We start from the raw sequence: 19,228 nt of genomic DNA, 5'->3' as shown, positions 1-19,228 counted from the left end.
AAAACAGCTTAAACAACAGGTGTTAATGAATGCGAATATAAATATATATATATATTATAAAATCATCCGCTATAACTCTTCCATTAGTTTTTACTTATATTTGCATCATCATGTACTAACTGGCTTTATAGTGTGAGTGTCTATGGCTTAACATGTGTAAATATATTACTTGATGTACACTTAATAAGCAATGGTTGTTCAGCTAAAACACGATGATGGCGTTAAAATGCCATTTCATTTAATAATTAAAACATACGATTCATAATTCAAGGATATGTTTTATGTTTTTCAAAGATAAAAACTGAACTTGACACATTAACCATTCTCAAAATAGAATACATTAAGGCTTATTGTAAAATGGATTGTATTGAATTAACTTAATTAAGCGATATTCATTTTATTACGTTGTTACAAAAGTACAAAATTATATGTAAGATACTATAATTAAACGTTTTATGTTTATAGTTGAGAAATTTTGTTATATTTACATTTTTTTGAAACCATTTAACATAAAAAATATGTTATGCCATTGTTTGACTATGCTTAAAGTCTAATACTAGTTGTTGTTTATCATTGATTGCGCAGGAAAAAGCCTATATGTCGTTCTAATGCAATTCTAGTGTTTTTTTAAGGATTTTGAACATCACATACTGAGGATTTTCGTGGAAATTCCGTCGAAGTCGTAATAACGCGAAAAAAGGCATTAATACGCAAATAAACATGTAATAACGCAAACAAACGCATTATAATGCTAATAAAGGCGTAAAAACGCTAAGAAGGCGTAAAAACGCCAAACATAAAGGCGTTCAAATGCGAAAAAAAATGCGTTTTAACGCTAAAAAGGCATTCTTACGTTAAAAATGCGTTATAATGCCAAACTATAAGGAGCAAAAATGCTAAAAAAAGGCGTAACAACGCCAAACTAAAAGGCGTACAAACGCTTAAAAAAGGCGTTATAACGCAAACTAAAAGGCGTACAAACGCCATTAAAGGCGTTATAACGCAGACAAAAAGGCGTACAAACGCTAAAAAAGGCAGAATAACGCCAAACTTTAAGGCGTACAAACGCTAAAAAGGCGTAATAAGGCTATAAAGGCGTACACACGCTAAAAAGGCGTACTTACGCCAATTTCAAAGGCGTACAAACGCTAACAATTGCGAAATAACGCCGTGTGTACTATATAAAGTGATGGCTTCTTTGAAGACATTCAAACCAAAGCGTTATGAGTACGTTTGAGTTTATTGGATTTGAAAAGGCAATGTCATTCTTTCTGTAAATCGTCCCTGAAAGCAAAATTAGGCAACCGACATTCGCACGGAATCCTCATATTGTCATCCCCTACGAATGGATTGGTTTTTTACGGAATACTCGATAGTGTGACGATGTTGTTATTGTGACCATCCACACCGGAAGGCGACAGTACGATGTCGATTACACGCCAGAATGATGATGATAACGCGAAAGTACGATAATGGCAACGCAATATCACGGCAATACGATGATGATAACACGACAATACGATAATAAAAACGCGATACGACATTATGATCGTGAAAATGCGACAGAACGATAATGAAAACACGAAGTTATATCGCATTATCGTTATCGTACCGTCGTTGTTTCGCGTTTTCGTTATGGCAATCGAGCTATCATTATTGTGATTGCGCGTTTCCATCGTAGAAATATCGAGTATTGCGTTTAAAATCGACCCGTTCATAGGCAATATCCATATCAGGATTGCGTACATTTTTCCGTTTGCAGTTTAATAACAATTAAATATTTGTAATCAATTTAATTATTTAGAAACGTACAGTTTAAACTCTAATTTTTGAAATCAGATATACGCAAAATATCTTTTTTCAAAGGTATTTCCTGTTCAACATAACCAGAGATGACCCATTTTCAGTTAAAATACAATTTGAACTTATGTCGTTTGTTATACGATTTGTAACGCTGCTAGAGCAATTAAACTGTATAAACATATATTAACCAGCATGTACACTTGCTCGTCTGGTACATTTGTACGTATGCACAGTTATTGCACATATTTAGCAAAAATGGACTGTAAAACTGTGTACCACGTTACTCAAAAAGTAATTTTGCTCAGGAGCGGGATGATAATTAACAAACATATTTTCAGCATGTAATTGTGCGATCTTTAGTATTTTGATGCATTTAACAAAACCATAATTATGGACACTTTTTGCAAAAAAACAACCAAAACAACTCAAAAGCATTAAGGACTTTTGTCGCGTATAAAACACTAACTGTGTAACTGCTAGCTCGATTATACGTGTCATTTAAGTCTGCGTTATAGCGCCTTTAATGGCGTGTGTACGCCCTTTACGTTTGCATTATAACACATCTTTTTTGCGTTTTTACGCCTTTTAGTTTGGTCTTATTACGCCTTTTTTTGCGTAAGAATGCCATTTTTAGCGTTAGTACGCCTTTTTAGCGTGTGTGCGCCTTTAAATTTGGCGTTATTACGCCTTTTTAAGAGTATATACGCGTTAATTAGCGTTATAATGCGTTTGTTTGCGTTATTACGTGTTTATTTGCGTTATATGCATTTTTGCGTTATTACGACTTTGAACATTTTTTTTTTAATTTTAAGTGATACTAATAAACTTTCGTATGAATATGTCAATCTTATATTTTCATAGTTTGCTAAAAGGATTTTTTAATAAACAAGGCAATATTCTAACGACCATTATGATTAGCCTTTTCTTGCTTTATCACCACGTTATTAGGTTCTAAATCAAGTCTGGCCTATTACAATAAAAATGATGGTAATCGTATTGGTCGTATAAAGACTCGTTTCTGTCATATTTTATTAGGCAGTTGTTATGGTAAGAAAACCGTCAAATGGTGTTGTTGTTTTTTTGAATGTTAAAACTAAAAGCGTGTACCTATTTAGGCAAAGTTTGTAAATTGTTTCGTGTGTTTGAATAAATTCACCAGTTGTTTTTTTTTTCACTAACGTTTTCAACCGTGGTACTTATCAGTTGTTAATAGACGGCAGGTCAAATATCTGTATAGTTTACCATACCATGGCTAATTTAAAATGCATAGGGCATTATAAGAAAAAGTATAATACTGAAAAGGCCAGAATAACTCTACCCCATATCTGATATGAGCGCACAATAGTAATTTTGCAACTGTCGAAAATAACTGTTATAACTTTAATGTTCAATAAACACGCCTATTATGTGACTGTTGAAGTATTTATTACATTTCTTCAAATAGTGCTGGTCAAACAATGGTAGATGTTTATGCAAACCATGTGTAGACATTTGTACTATCAATCTCTTTGTTTTAAATGATCAAAGGGAGAATCCTTTCTTTGTTTTATAAGTACAGTCATGTCGACTGGATATCAACCTTTCGTATACGACTTTGCTTTATAACAACGCAATATTGTATACATGTGTATTCACTATTTATTGTCTAAACGCCATATATATTTTTGCAATGTCATATCACACCGAATGATAACTTAATAGTTATTATTAATAACGTTATTTGAATTATATTAAAACATGTGAATGCTCCCCCAAAATAGGGAAAGCATATAGTCTAATGTACATGGCCTTAATTTTTAAAGTCAATTATTCTCCATGTTTGTCAGTCCGTCTTTCCCTATGACACATTTCGCGCGAAATCCCATAGACATTTGGATTTACAGCTCCCTTTAAGGGCCATCCGCTTATTGTTAAGTTGTACTGGTATTTTGATCTGCATAGAGTATTTTCTTCATTTTCACGTTAACATGTTTTCAATTTTCAATGCAAATAGGCCTCTGGGATCATCAGTCAGTTTCAACAATAATGACGTTTAGTATTAGTTTTGTTTACTTTATTGTATCGAGTCGGTTCGAAGGAGGATGGCAAGCCGCTATATAATATGGGAAAAAGTAAATGAACCGTAACTTACGCTCAATTGGTCATTATCGGCTCGTGTACTGCTTACATGTAATCCGAGTGCTCTTAAGTATACTTACATGTACCCCGGGTATGAAAATATACTTAAACGTACCCGGTCGATATTCGACTGTACCCTAGTTGTATTCCCGCCCAAAATCCGATGGCGTTAAACGCGCTTACGTTTACTGTGAAACGATATTTTTTTATCTAAAACAAAATTCTCTTTAAAAAAATGCATCAACATGCTTTTGAGTATGAGTTTCGTTTACATAGAGACTGTTTAACAGAAAAATTGACATAAATGTGAACATAATTATTTTTTTAAAGCCGACAACGACCGATTTAGCGTTAAAATTCACGGGTACGTTTTAGTATATATTTACGCACCATGGGTACATTTAAGTATACTTAAGGGTACCCGGGGTACATGTTAGTAGTACCCGAGCCGACAATGACCAAGCGAGCGTTACATACGTATACATACATTTTTAATGAGTTCATCCCTATTCTGAAACTATTTTACAACTTAATATTTTTGATAATTAATTTACAATTTTATTTTAATTGTATGCGCTGTAAAACTAAGTTATCAACCATAGACATATTTTAAACATTAATTACTGCGATGTCCAGCTATTGTGCCCTAGCGTCCTATGCGTTTAAAAAAATGCTCAAATTAAGACCATTCAGTACAGTCAATTAAAATTGTTTACTTACAGAACAGAAACGCAAGCCTGTTGACCATCCTGTCCCAAGTCTTCATTTTATTTAACTAACTTTTGTTCAATTGCTTTCTTACCCACGATCCAATTGATTATTTTATCAGTTGGACCACTAAATCCGATAAGCGTTATCAATCGATACCCATTGTTACGGCTGTGACTACCTTGTAACCGCCCATAAAGACAAAGAACGGCATACCTACATCCTTGATTAAATCAAACTGACCTGAGCGGCTAGTTGATGCTAGTAGAAGTAGTCATAGTAGTAGTGTTTGATGTAGTAGTGACAGCGGCAGCCGGAGCCGTAGAAGTAGTTGAAGTAGTAGTAATAGTAGTATTTGTTGTTGTTGTTGTAGTTGTTGTTGTTGTTGCTGCTGCTGCTGCTGTTGTTGTTGCTGTTGTTGTTTATGTTGTTCTTGCAGTTGTTGTAGTAGTAGAAGTTGTTGGTAGTAGTAGTAGCAGAAGTAGTAGTAGTAGTGGTGGTGGTGGTGATGGTTGGTTGTGGTGGTAGTGGTGGTGGTGGTGGCGGTGGCGGTGGCGGTGGCGGCGGCGGTGGCGGGGCGGGTGCGGTGGCGGTGGCGGTAGCGGGCGCGATGGCGGTGGTGGAAGTAGTAGTAGTAGTAGTAGTAGTATAGTCGTAGTAGTAGTCAGTAGTAGTAAGTAGTAGTAGTAAGTAAGTAGTAATAGTAGTAGTAGTAGCAGAAGTAGTCGTAGTAGTAGTAGTAGTAGTAGTAGTAGTAGTAGTAAGTAGTAGTAGTAGTAGTAGTAGTAGTAGTAGTAGTAGTAGTAGTAGTAGTAGAAGTAGTACTAGTAGAAGTAGTAGTAGTAGTGTAATAGTAGTAGTAGTAGTAGTAGTAGTAGTAGTAGTAGTAGTAGTCGTAGTAGAAGTAGAGTAGTAGTAGTAGTAGTCGTAGTAGTAGTAGTAGTAGTAGTAGTAGTAGTAGTAGTAGTAGTGGTAGTAGAAGTAGTGGTAGTAGTAGTAGTAGTAGTAGTAGTAGTAGTAGTAGTAGTAGTAGTAGAGTAGTAGTAGTAGTAGTAGCTAGTAGTAGTCGTAGTAGTAGTGTAGTAGTAGTTGGTAGTAGTAGTAGTAGTAGTAGTAGTAGTAGTAGTAGTAGTAGTAGTAGTAGTAGTAGTAGTAGTAGTAGTAGTAGTAGTAGTAGTAGTAGTAGTAGTAGTAGTAGTAGTAGTAGTAGTAGTAGTAGTAGTAGTAGTAGTAATAGTAGAAGTAGAAGTAGAAGTAGATGTAGTAGTAGAAGTTGGTGCCAAATGGAATAAACTTTTATAGCATTAATTTAATACTGTATCCAATAAGTATACATAGTATCGACCAAAATATAGTAGTAGAGGTAGAAGTAGTAGAAGTTGTTGTTGTTTACTCGCTGTTGCTTTTAATACTATTACAAGTTTAAATAGTTATAGTACTGCTAGTTACCGGTTGAGTACTATAAGTAGTAGTTGTTTTCTATTGTTGTTGTTTTTGTTATTTTCTTTGAGTACTTGCTCTTTAATAATATTAAAGGTGAATATGACAGATCTGTTCAAGAATTGCTTTCACTATTTCTATTATATTAAAGGCATACAAGTCCAATTTGTAAATGCAGACAAGGGTTCGCAGTAACGAAATATGTCTGTAAACATTAGTTAATAATGTATTTTGTTGGATGTGTTTAATGTGGTATCGGCGTTGCTGTCTTACCTAGCTTTTCACCTTAACTGACCTTAATCAACAGCTTATGAAATGATGGGGAGTTTTCCCGCCTTAGAACGGAATGAATAAAGTTTAATATTCAATTGGCTGATTTGAGATAAATCCCACAGGTCAATGGCAACATCGCTTCGACTTGACGATTAATGATTACAGCGTATAGTATGTTACATTGTTTGGTGAAAAGAAATCCTGACTTATATCTCCATGTTCATACGACATATAAACCCAAAGTTTGGCCCATTTACTACATATTTTCGATAATCCGGTGATACCATCACACAGGTATTTAACAACCGGATAACGGTTGTAAAGCCTGGCAGAGGTGAGGGTGATCAAAATTGGCTTCAATCGATAAAGAATAACGGGGTCGGAGAAAATAAACAACACATGCTTATGTCTTAACGATGTGTATCACATCAGGAACAAGTGTATGCTGTCAATTATAACCAAATTGTTAATTTGATTGTATATGAAAATAAAATGAAAATTGCTTATGAACAATAAAGTGTTTCGTACATAAGTGTCAATTCACAGCTAAATTAGGTTATCTGCAGCTTCCCTTGTTTAATGTTATGCTATGACGATATGTACAAACACGTTGCATGCATTCCAGATTTGTGTGTGTGTGTAAAACAGTATTGTATTGTTGAGACATGTGTATTCATCATAATAATCACTTTCAAACAACATAACTATATAGTTTGTTCTATTTCAAAGCCGTCTCTAGCATTCTAAATCCTTATTTCGACGACGACATACATGAAGCAATTTAAAATAGAAACTTTTAGAATAAACTTTTATTTATAAAAATATGATACTCTATCCTATAGTTATACAAAGTATCGGCCACAATAATGACATAAGACGCATCTAACAGTATACGCTATGTTTATAGGTGTCTATCGCAACCGTTGTTTATTGTTTTTACTTCATATACACTTATATTTGTTAATGCAGCATCAACATACTAAAACAATATTCCGGAAAGAGAAAAAACATGCATTTGAATGTCACCGTACTTTCGTTTAACAACTGACGACATAAATGATTCGTTTTCCTGCAACGATATCTATTCAAACGACACACGACATTAACTCCGGTCCTAATAAAAAGACAGTTCCGCTCGACTAAGAGGACTGGGACAGTCATGTAAAATATCGAATATAATATATATATTTTATAAACAACTGGTAGCAAGATGAGTTACAGATAATTGGTCAGTCACCACATTTCAAATAACTCCTTTTACCTGTTAATTCTTTTTAGCTCAATTCAACAGTGTAAAATGCCCATAATTTCCCTTTAACAACAATCTATTCAAATTAAAATTTCAAAATAAGGCCGAATGAGCCTGATATTGGGGCCGAATGAGCCTTAATTAATGGAGGCCGACAACGCTTGGGGCCGAATTAGCCGACAACCGAACAAACGCGTGTAAAAGACTTTGGAATCTAATTCTTTTGGCTGTTTGCTCTTACCCAGTCATTTTTGAATGAGTGTTTTGATAATTAACGGTTTTCAGGGAATTTACTGACTCTGCTGCTCAACTTGTGACATTCAAAAATGTAGCAGTAGTCTTTATCTATTGTTTATGTTGACACCGGAAGTAGGAAGGCTGTCCCGCGCAAACGACATCTCTGACAAGACGGAATTACGAAAATCCGGAATTTGATACGCAGAATAATGTGTCGATAACAAGAGTCCAACACATGAACGCAATATACAGTAGGTTAGCAGGATCACACACGTCAATATATATATTGAAAATCTCAGGTCCATAATACAAAAGATGTATGTGAGTTTGTGGAATAAATGATACTCAAATACGCTTCATGTATACTTCTTAAGATAATTCCAAGGCACATAACTCGAGCGCTCATTTCCGTTTAAGGCTGTATTATGATGAAGATAAAAATTGAATATCGAAGGCGTTTACTGATTAAAAATCGTTTCAGATGCATTAAAATGTCTTTTTAATTTGTGCTATGGTTATTGTTTGCCAGACATGGTGCATTGTTTAAGTATTATGATGAAGATAAGACTTGAATATCAAAGGAGTTCACTGATTTGTTATAGATGCATTACAGTGTCGTAAATATTTGTGCTATTGTTATTTTTACCAGACATGATAAATTGAATATTCGTGTTAGTCTATATGCGACCTACCTCTGAATAGACATTTATGAAGCAATTAGAAGTTCAATCCTTAAAGTTATTTAAAATGGTATGTATTTTGGTATGATAAATGTATGAGAAACTTCTTCTGTGTATCGTCTTTATTAACAAAGAACTGTTCGCTCATTTCATACGAGTATTCTCCTTGAATAAAGTGGCGTTATGTATTAAGCTTAATTCCCCAAAAGAACCATAATATTTTAATAAGTCCTTGCAAACACAATTAAAACATTAAAAAAAAGGTTCAATCTTATAAAAAATTGATGTATTATCCTTTTTCCATATCAAACTGAAACACATGCTCATTTTAATCATGTGCATATCACCTTATTTACAAAACTGGTACACTGTTTTGTCTTATACCTCGCTCTAAAGACAGAATGTTTGTGTCCCCCTCAAATACATCGTGTTCATTGTAGTAAGATTGTTCATATACATGCAATATTATTTACATAAACTGCCTGCGATATTTGGCTTTCATGTTTTGTTTTGTGCAGTTTGTGCGTGTTGGCAAATGTACATGTATTGGCGCATGTTCAGTTTAAACGAAAAAGTATGTTCTGTTAAAAAAAATCCGTTGATTATCAGTTTGTTCAAACATCGTAATACCACGAACTTTAACTAAAACCGTTGGATCGCATAAATATATAAAAAAAAAATGCTCACCACATGCATACATAGATTAAATCGATTTTTAGTAAATCTGTTTAATTGTGTCGTTATAGTTTTCATGTGCATTCGTAACATTTATCTTAACAAACAGACTGTATTTCATGGATAGATTTGATAGATAAGCAGTTGGCAAATCGATTGCTCATTCAAACGCCGATATGCTGTTCTAGCATAGAGGGGGTTATCACGTGATTATCAAAATAACGTCCTTGTCGAGGCAGGTATTTTTTGGCATTTTATTACTAGTATTATTTTTTTTAATTCCGCTAACTTTCCGGACATATCAGCAAGAAAGTGACTGGCATTTATTTCATAATTTATTTCATCGTAATTTTCTCTCTAAATCTCGACTTTACTCGCTGCGAAATTTCTTAACGGGATGACCTTATCAGGGCTCCACTAAGAAAATGTGCGGGAAGTCAGTCGAGCTATAAAGCTTATTTTAATACAAAAGAAACGCTTCTCACCTTTTAACTGACATGGCTGGAAACACAAGTAATAAGCATAGGCGGATTCAAGTGGGAGGGGGCAGACACGGCGTAAGCCCCCCCCCCCCCCTACTAAAATCGCCAAAGTAAGGTCAATTCATTGTATGTTTCGCACTTAACTAGATGTAAATCACCTGTTTAAACTCATTTTTTATAAACTATGCACTTTTTGGCATTATAAGAAGGTACTTTACATAAGGCGTGACATACTCGAGAAGTGGCTGTCATAGTCTTCAAAATCACTTAAGTCGTGGAGCTTCCGGGAGGCTTTGACCCCTGGACCCCCAGCAAATCTTTCAATATCCCGTCCCCAACAAGAAATCCTGAATCCGCCCTGATAAGTTGTATAAAACGGCGAACAATAACTGTCTCGGCAGCGACATAACCGTCTTGACTATCACGTGATTACCCCCTCTGTAGAACACAAGGTGTGGACAATATATTCAACAGGGACAGGAAACAACCTATATGAATAACATTTGTGATTTCTGATTGTATTTTATCAAACATGTGCAACTTTATCAAGAATATGGCACATTCAGCGAGCATAGCATCCAGCAGGGACTATAAACACATAACATTATTACGAACTGTTGGTAATTTAAAGCCGAATCACATTGAACAAAGCGTGTACAAGACCATGCACTTTTTTGGCTAAATCACGCTCCTTTGATGTCACATTTTTGCAGACGGCTCAGAGTTTCCTTTTACCGCCCAAGGATAATCTTGGGTCGGCTGATCTCGAACTGAAATTATGCGACAAAATAACTGATTCAAACTTTATATACGATGGATGATCCACAAATATTCTCGGTTTTGTCAAAGTGTTGTTTCATAACGAAGGCATTGATATTAACAATGCTGTTAATGCCTTAAATTAACAAAACGTTTACCAATTTTACATGTTTCTTCACATAATGACAGAAGTTTAAGATATGTCATGTGAGGCAACCTGAAGCATGTAAACTAAAGTTTACTGATTATTGTTGACACGGAGAAATGGGCATCCTTGCAAATGTGCATTTAGAGTGCAATAATTAATTTCTACATCGAAATGACCACACAGTGTTTGATTTTTATTTTGAGCATTCAACATGGCTTGATAATTAAGACAGGCAGCAACGCAGTTGAATCCAACACTCACTGTGTTTGATATTATACCGCTAAATTGTTTATGACATAACATTAAGGATATTCTACATTTGCCTTTGAATACTAACGTGTAGCATTTGTCATATACATCATGTTTACATGATTATCAATTATATTTAGTATAAATGCACTTCATTAGGACAAAACATGGAAAATTCTTACTTAAAACCTGATGCATAGATATAGTGCTTCTGCGTATTTCGGGATCATCGTTCGTTGGACAGCTATTGCATTTAATTTATTTGTTGTTGTTTTTTACCAAAAAAAACTATAACAATTGATAAAACATGTTTATACGCAGCACAAATAAAGTAAAAAAACATTTAGCCACTACGTATATATTTTATATTAATCGGTATGCAACTGTTTGACGACCCTTGAATACCTAACGGATAAGCATTCACTTTTTAAGATCTGCTTGGACACATGACTAAGTATAATGCAGCGAATTTACAGTATCGTAACGTTATTTTTTATTTGTAGGTGTTGAAGAACACGGTAACGTTAAACGCAATATTAAAAGATGAGACCGATTACTATAAAATCACTGTTTACAAAAGGCTAAAATCTAAAAAAAAAGTATTAATTATAATAATAATTAATAAGTATATTGACCCCTACCTTAGATTCAGGCAAATTGAGGCTGGACAAAGATGACCCAGGTTTGAGATCCGTATACGGCTGCTCATCTCTGTCGTTAGGTCGGTATAAGTATATCTGAAGAATATTGACGCATTAGCGACACATGTTTGCTAATCATATGGCTAACGAATGGGTTTTGTTTTTGTGTTTACTGACGCTCGCCAATGATGTGTTTGAAGTAAAGTTTGATTTCAAGTTCATCGGGCGTATAAATACTTTTCCCGATTTTTTGAGGTTCTGTGTTGTATTTGGATTACTGCATATTATATAATTAAACATGACATTTAAATGAGATAACATATTTCATAAAAATGTAAAATGCAAAATTTACCGTGCCACGGTGTTGTTGTGTTTGTGTTGTTGGTAAAGTGGATTGTAGATTTTCTGTTCGTGTGTGCTGTTAAATTGAATTAATCATGTGAATACAATTACCGGATTTCCTAAATTGTCCTGCGTCGCTGTGTATGGTCTCTCACTAAAGCTATTGACGTCTGTTCCATAATGCCTGTTTTGCCAAAAATCACCGTAATGCCTAAGTTCCAATTGCGATTCGCCCTCTCGATCGAAACCAGCCACCTTGAATGATCTGCGGTATATTTTTTGTGAAACTTTGTTAGTTAATCTCATAAGAACATAAGGCACATACTCACGGCGATACATAAATTGATATGAAATGTAAAGTAAAGTGTTCCACGCTGTCTGGCATTATTAGTTACACCGATAGTAACTGATGGTGTATGGGATATACACCTTCAGTAATTTCCTACCATATGAGAGCGAAGTTTGAGTATGGTATTACATTATATATTCCATACACCGACAGTTACTAACGATGAAGCGATTATATATCAACCGACTATCGATTACTCGGGTAGTATTGAAAACTACTCGGGATGTATGGAAAATAATCCATGGGCACGTGACCGCTCTAAGCCAATCGGATAACGTCATTTTTGTTGGAGGTGACAAATAAGCAATTTTCATATATGTAGTTAGAATTGTTAGCCATAATTAAATCTTGATTTAAACTGTCAACATGTTCTCAACGAGAGGCGATATGGAGGGCGTTTCCTCTACCTTGCAGTAAGTAGCCCACGAGTAACAGGAATAATGAGACGAAGTGTTGTATTTTAAAGCAAAAGTAACAACATAATAAATAACTATTACCTTTCCTTATTTCCGTTTGCTTTCTTACTGTTGCGTGTCATCCTCAACACAATAATGAGTATCACGAGTAATAAAGCCCCACCAAGACCCGCGCTAATTCCAATGACGGCTTCCGGTGAGATGGCTAGCTTGTATGTCTTAACGCTACAGTCTTCACCAGCGTAGTAACGTCCGCCGTCTCCCGTGCATCTGCAAGAATGTCACAGGAAAGCTAATACCACAGAAACTAACAACTCGAAGAATTGTCATGACGATAAAGAACCTTCAACGTGTTGAATGCGGTTTTCGGACAACGAAATCACTCGAGCTTGTAAAGGATTTAAGGTTCTATAATTTATATTGCTCACTCCCGATACCTTGTTAATGTAATCAACAAAGAAGAAATTCGCTTGGCAACGCGTATGCAATGTTGATTGACAGATTGTTTTATTCGCTCTCGTTTTAATTATATAACGATAAGATCACGCATGCGTTGTATAATTAGTTTGTGATGTCCGTGTTTACTTTTATATATACAATTAAGAAACGAATTATAGGGAGTACACATTTTTTTCATATTGGTTCTTACCTGCACATGGTTTTCTTCTGAAGATCGTCGAAGTAGCACTCTCCATTGCACCAACTGGTGTAGTTACGACACTTATGGGTGCACGTTATCTCTGCGTCTGAAAGCTTGCATGTATAGCTGTCTATTTTGCACTTTTCCACGGTCGGATATACTGAACACACGTCAGCTTCAAGTTTCGATTCGGCTAAGGAAATATATTAATTTTGTGATGCATATCTGATTCTAAAAACAATTTATGTATTCGTTTCGGTTTAATTTATTGTTGAAGGTGTAGACATTTTTAAATGAAGTCCGTTGCTTAATAATCGGTCCGTTGAACGCAAGATGGTATTAAATAAATCTTTGTAGTCAGCATATGACAATTAAATGATAAATCACGACGATTGAGTTACACATTAAGCGTTAAACTTCACGATTAAGTAAGTGTGCTAGATTTGTTACTTTCTGTTTATAAAGTACGTGAAACATCATTTGGTAATACAAAAATACGCACAACGTCTCTCAGAGTTGTAAAACAAATGAGTGTTACTGACCATATGTTACAGCGTTTTGAAGACTGCTCAAGTCCGTCAAATACAGTGTCTGATTCAAAAGTGTAAGATTGCCCGACATAGGTAGACTTTCATTTACTAAACTTAGGTTTGATCCCCCTTCCATGAAGATAACGAAATTGAAACCGATTCTTGAATCCGACGGCATTTCTCGTCTGCAAAAGAGGTAAATAACTCCATAAAACTGAAGAAAAACATCATCACTCATTAAAAAGGTCGAAAACAAAGCAAATGTTGTTTTTTTATTGAAAATGCTATTAGTTAAGAATGTTTACTAAAATTTAATTTCTCTGTTACTTGCTTTGAATTACTTTAAGAAATATTATATAGTGTTGTGTGTTATGAAAGCATTGGAAATCCAGAATTTGATTCAGATTCAGTGTATTTTTGTAATACATTCCCTTGAAACCATAATATTATACGCGTCCATTAAATACGTTTTTTTTTAACACTTTTACGAATGCATGTTCCGATTGAAAAGCATACATCAAAGTTGAATCCAAATTGTATTAAGATTCAACATGTTCTTGTAATACATTTCCTAGCAACCTATATTAGATTATACGCATCCATTTAATACGGAATTCTTTTAACACTTAGGAATGAATTTACCGATTGAAAATCATACAACAAAGTTGAATCAAGACTTTGATTACGTTTTGATTACGTTTCCTAGCAACCATAATATTTTACGCATCCATGTTAATATAGAATTATTTTGACACTTTTATTTATCTATTTCAAACGACTGCTACCTGAAACTCAGCGATGCATTGACTCTCGTTTCACGAATCTCTTTAAAACCAGTAGTACTACCTAGCAATTGGTTCATCTACAAAATGCGTAATAAATAGCTCACTGATAAATATACGAATAAGGAGAAACATTGAGAATATGAAACAAATACATAATATTCTAGTAGAACAAAAAAACGATATAATTCATAGTTTAAGACAAATCAGAGTAATATTACAGACTGTAAAATCATATTATATATTATTTATGTGTTTATATATAGATATGTATACATTAAAAAATGATATATCCGTATATGTCGTTATATATATATACTAATACTAATAAAATCAAACAAAAACGTAAACATATATATAAAGGATAATACAGTTACCGAGGCATCGAAATCTTTGACAAGAGTCTGCTTGGTTGAATTATTGGCCGTCAAGCCACTGCCATTGACAATAAGTGAAGCTGGTATTTGCATTAATAGGCTACCTGCGGGGATATCAAAGTAGTATGAAGATACACGCATGAAAGAAGTAAAGGACATAACAACGTTGTTTATATTGTTTGCTCCATAATGATATTGATTATTCCTTTTAAAAATGCACACACAAAGAAGATCGTCATAAATTTCATTATATACAAAATGGGATTAAGATTTGTGTAATGGGGTGAATTTATTAAACATCTACTTCGGGCATTTGAGTTAAGATATGGTAAACAAAATAAAATTTGTATTAGTAAGTTTCATGATTATTCACTTTGTAAAAATATGTATTATGTTCAAAAGTTTTTATTTACAGTCTATTCAATATCAAAGTAATTCAAATATTTTCAAATAATTTGTTTAAGACTACAGCAATTTTTGTTATATTTTCTGCATTTAATTAAAATATTGTATTATTGGCATTGCACTGTAAGTTTTTTTACATAAACGTGTCAATTTAAAGGGCAAATATAATACACAATATACTTACTGATGTGAACAGAAGACACTAAAGGATCTGTAGTAATTGTCAAGGCAATCGACGAAGTTGTTCTTTCAGCATTAGAAGTTGTCGGTACCTGTGTGCTTGAAAGAACCGGTGTTGAAAACGACATTGCCGTGTTCGCTGTCGTTAACGCAGGTGACGTTGCTGCTGCTTGTGTAGTTCCCGTGGGATCTGACGTCCCTGATTCATGTGTAGTTGTATAGGATGTTGAAGTTTCCGATTCTTGTGTAGTGCCCTGGTGTATTGTAGTCTCCCACTCCTGTGAAGTTCCCGGATGTGTTGAAGTCTGGAATTCCTGTGTAGTCCCTGAGTGTGATGAAGTCTCCGGTCCCTGTGTAGTTCCCGGATGTGTTGAAGTCTCGAACTCCTGTGAAGTTCCCGGTTGTGTTGAAGTCTCCGATTCCGGTGTAGTTTCCGAGTGTGTTGAAGTCTCCGATACGTGTGTAGTACCCGGGTGTGTTAAAGTCTCCGATTCCTGTGTGGTGCTTGAGATTGTTGAAGTCTCCGATTCCTGTGAAGTTCCCGGATGTGTAGAAGTTTCCGATTCCTGTGTAGTTCCCGATTGTGTTGAAGTCTCCGATTCCTGTGTACGTTTCGAGGGTGATGAAGTTTCCGTCGCCTGTGTAGTTTCCGAGTGTGTTGAAGTCTCCGATTCCCCTATAGTGCCCGAGGGTGTTGAAGTCTCCGATTCCCCTATAGTGCCCGAGGGTGTTGAAGTCTCCAATTCCCCTATAGTGCCCGAGGGTGTTAAAGTCTCCGATTCCCCTATAGTGCCCGAGGGTGTTGAAGTCTCCAATTCCTCTATAGTGCCCGAGGGTGTTGAAGTTTCCGATTCCCCTAAAGTGCCCGAGGGTGTTGATGTATCCGATGTCTGTGTAGTTTCCGAATGTGTTGAAGTTTCCATTGCCTGGGAAGGATCCGGAAGTTTTGAAGTCTCCTTTGTCTTTGTACTTTCAGCGGGTGATGAAGTCTCCGATTCCTGATTCTTTCCCGCGGTAGAAGCTATCTCCAATGAAGAAGTATGAATGGTTTCCAAGGGCTGGTTAGCTGTCGTTGATGCGCTGACGCCCTGTGTCATCCTGGATAACCCTTGGAGCACTGAAAGAAAGCAGACTAAAACCAAACAGATATTGTGTTCGAATTCAAATTGACGCCTGTACAAATAACTTATCAGAATCTAAAATTGCCCTGAATTGCTCACCAGTATAATTTTACTTGACGGCAGAAATTAATTTCAAGTTTTGTTGCTTCTTAAAGCTACCCCCCCCCCCCCCCCGGCGTGGCAAAGTTTGATCCCAGTGGAATCATTTGAACAAACTATAAAGTGGACTACTGTCGATGGTGAATTATAAATGTTTCACCTGTAGGCCTTGTCGTTTCTTGGAAGAAAAAATATATATAAATCTTACTTAATCATTGAAGCCCAGGCGGTGTTGCCAATTCTGATCACAATGACATGGTTTGAATAAACTTAGTAGAGGAGCATTATACGATATTATATTCTCAATATTACACGTCTGCACTAAGTGGTTTGAACGTGCACAATAATATGTTATTTTGCATAAACACGTCTAAGTAAACAATCATGCGCGATTGTAACATGGTCAGTTTTGAACTCAGTGTCATGATTTCAACAAATTGTTGAGGGCTATGTTATATCACATACTAAACTAAATATGACATTTCTGGGGTTTTGGTTTCAGAGATTTTAAAAGTTAGTAAGTTATACAAGCTTATCTAAAAAAGTCTAATATCCGGATGTTGCCAATTTTGTTTCTATGTAACCATTACTTAAAGTGCTTTTACATACCATAAATAGTATTAGCAACATTCGTACATGCATGTGTTATGTAAAGCTTACTATGCGGCTTAGATGCGGCTTTACTCTGTATATCCCTTCAGACCGGGCTTGCGTTCTTAATCCGTTCTTACGGCAATCTAGGATGTGCTAGTATCACCAAGGGCGGTCGTTTAGTGAATATTGTCGGCATTTAAACACAATTAAGAACATATCAAGCGATGCAACATTGTAATAGTGTATAGTAAGTTTCTGATTAAATCATTTACATAATACAACCGTAGAGATAGACTTTAAATGAATTTGCCCGAATAAGAATTAAATCGGTGGTGTGCAGCCTGTGTTGATGCTAGTTTTAAATCAATCAATTAACCCAATTAACCTTGAATCAAAAGAATGAATGAATTAAAAAAAATCAATGAGAACGTTTTGTTGTAGAAGTAATTAATGTCTTTGTTTGGTAGTAACTGACATTGTTATGTCAATAGTAAAATAAATTCATTAATTATGTGCTTTTACGTTTTTACCCATTAAAGCTTAACGCATCCATGATTACTAATTATGCTTTATATTTATGTATCTTCCGAAAATAAATAGGAGAAATGTACATGAATGTCTACAATTGGAATAGTAATATTCCTGATACAAAAAAATTAATGTCTGAACTTGGATGCGCATTGCAAGTAATACACGTTATATATTTTGTTTTATTATTTGTTTTACTACGAAGTGTTTATGAAACATTCTATTTACGACTAAGCGATAATAATATATTAACCATTGTTTTAGTAACGAATAAGCGAACGTCCGTCAATCAGCTGTGTTATACCTTATATTACGCAGATAATATGTGTTCAAATACACGCGAAGAATACTATCTTGCTTGTAACATTATTTAAGTTGTAATCTTAATCTTCAAAATGTTTTGTCATCAAATCAAACATTATTATAATTTTGTTTATACTTTTCGAGTAATATTTTTATTACACCAGTTGTAAAGTGTAGGAGAATGTCGTCGGACAAGTAACTTTCTACAGACAGGCAGTAGACAGAAGGACATACATGCAGACATGCAGTATACCAAATTCTATTTGATTGCTTTACTTCCTACTTAACACGAACGGACTAATATATATATAACGGACACAAAATATATTGTATTTACAGATATGTGTTTATTAATATATTTTATTTATTCAATCATTCATTCATTCATTAATCAATTTACTCACGCACACATTTATTCATTTATATATTCATTCATTTATTTGTTATTGATTTATTTACTTATGTATAACTTTATTAATTTATTTATTAACTCGTTTATTAATAAATTTATTTTAATTGTATTTATTTATTTATTTATTTTATTATTTACTTATTTATTTATTATTTATTTACTTTTGTTTATTTATTTAAAATAAGCTACTTACCAATAATATATGTAGGTCTCGGCATGATATTCTTTGTATTCGTTTATTCCTTTAATCAACAACACAAAACTAAACAGTCCTTTCATAACTCAAAAACGCGTGCGATCAGGCTATTTCGATCGATACGCAAATTCCAAAGATTTATGACGTGTCATATTTTGTTTTACTAAGTTACGGAAATATTCTGCGTCGAGATAAGGGCTCGACAATGCAAGTGAGAGGGTCTGACTATTGAATGAAGGATTTGATTTTTTAACTTTAAAATCTTTATACAGAATGAATATCCGAGACTTTAACAATCATTTTATAGTTTCATAGAGGGACGCACATGTTGGAATACCCAAAAATATCATTCATAAATGTTTTCCTTTAAATTGTACATATAGATGTATACAGCAGTCAGATTTCCAAAACACCTGTAAAAACATCATCTAACTGGGAAGGGACTTAATTTACAATACGGCTGTTTATTGCTATTGTTCGTATTTGCTAACT

General features: G+C 34.6%; 1 protein-coding gene across 1 annotated transcript; it reads right to left on the bottom strand.

Annotated features, from left to right (window-relative positions):
• Positions 1-10,167: 10,167 nt before the first annotated feature.
• LOC127847267 (uncharacterized) lies at positions 10,168-18,848 on the bottom strand. Its single transcript, XM_052379065.1, has 10 exons — positions 18,734-18,848; positions 15,488-16,615; positions 14,899-15,002; positions 14,525-14,601; positions 13,752-13,924; positions 13,219-13,402; positions 12,651-12,839; positions 11,916-12,069; positions 11,463-11,558; positions 10,168-10,435 (listed from the first exon to the last, which is right to left on the bottom strand). Exons 1-10 carry the CDS (start codon positions 18,756-18,758, stop codon positions 10,397-10,399), a joined length of 2,169 nt encoding a protein of 722 aa, XP_052235025.1. The 5' UTR covers positions 18,759-18,848; the 3' UTR covers positions 10,168-10,396.
• Positions 18,849-19,228: the final 380 nt, after the last annotated feature.

This window comes from Dreissena polymorpha, chromosome 10 (assembly GCF_020536995.1).
Source record: "Dreissena polymorpha isolate Duluth1 chromosome 10, UMN_Dpol_1.0, whole genome shotgun sequence".
In the NCBI taxonomy this organism is placed as follows: domain Eukaryota; kingdom Metazoa; phylum Mollusca; class Bivalvia; order Myida; family Dreissenidae; genus Dreissena; species Dreissena polymorpha.
Note: the sequence above shows the minus strand (reverse complement) of the source record. Positions and strands in the feature narration are given on the sequence as shown.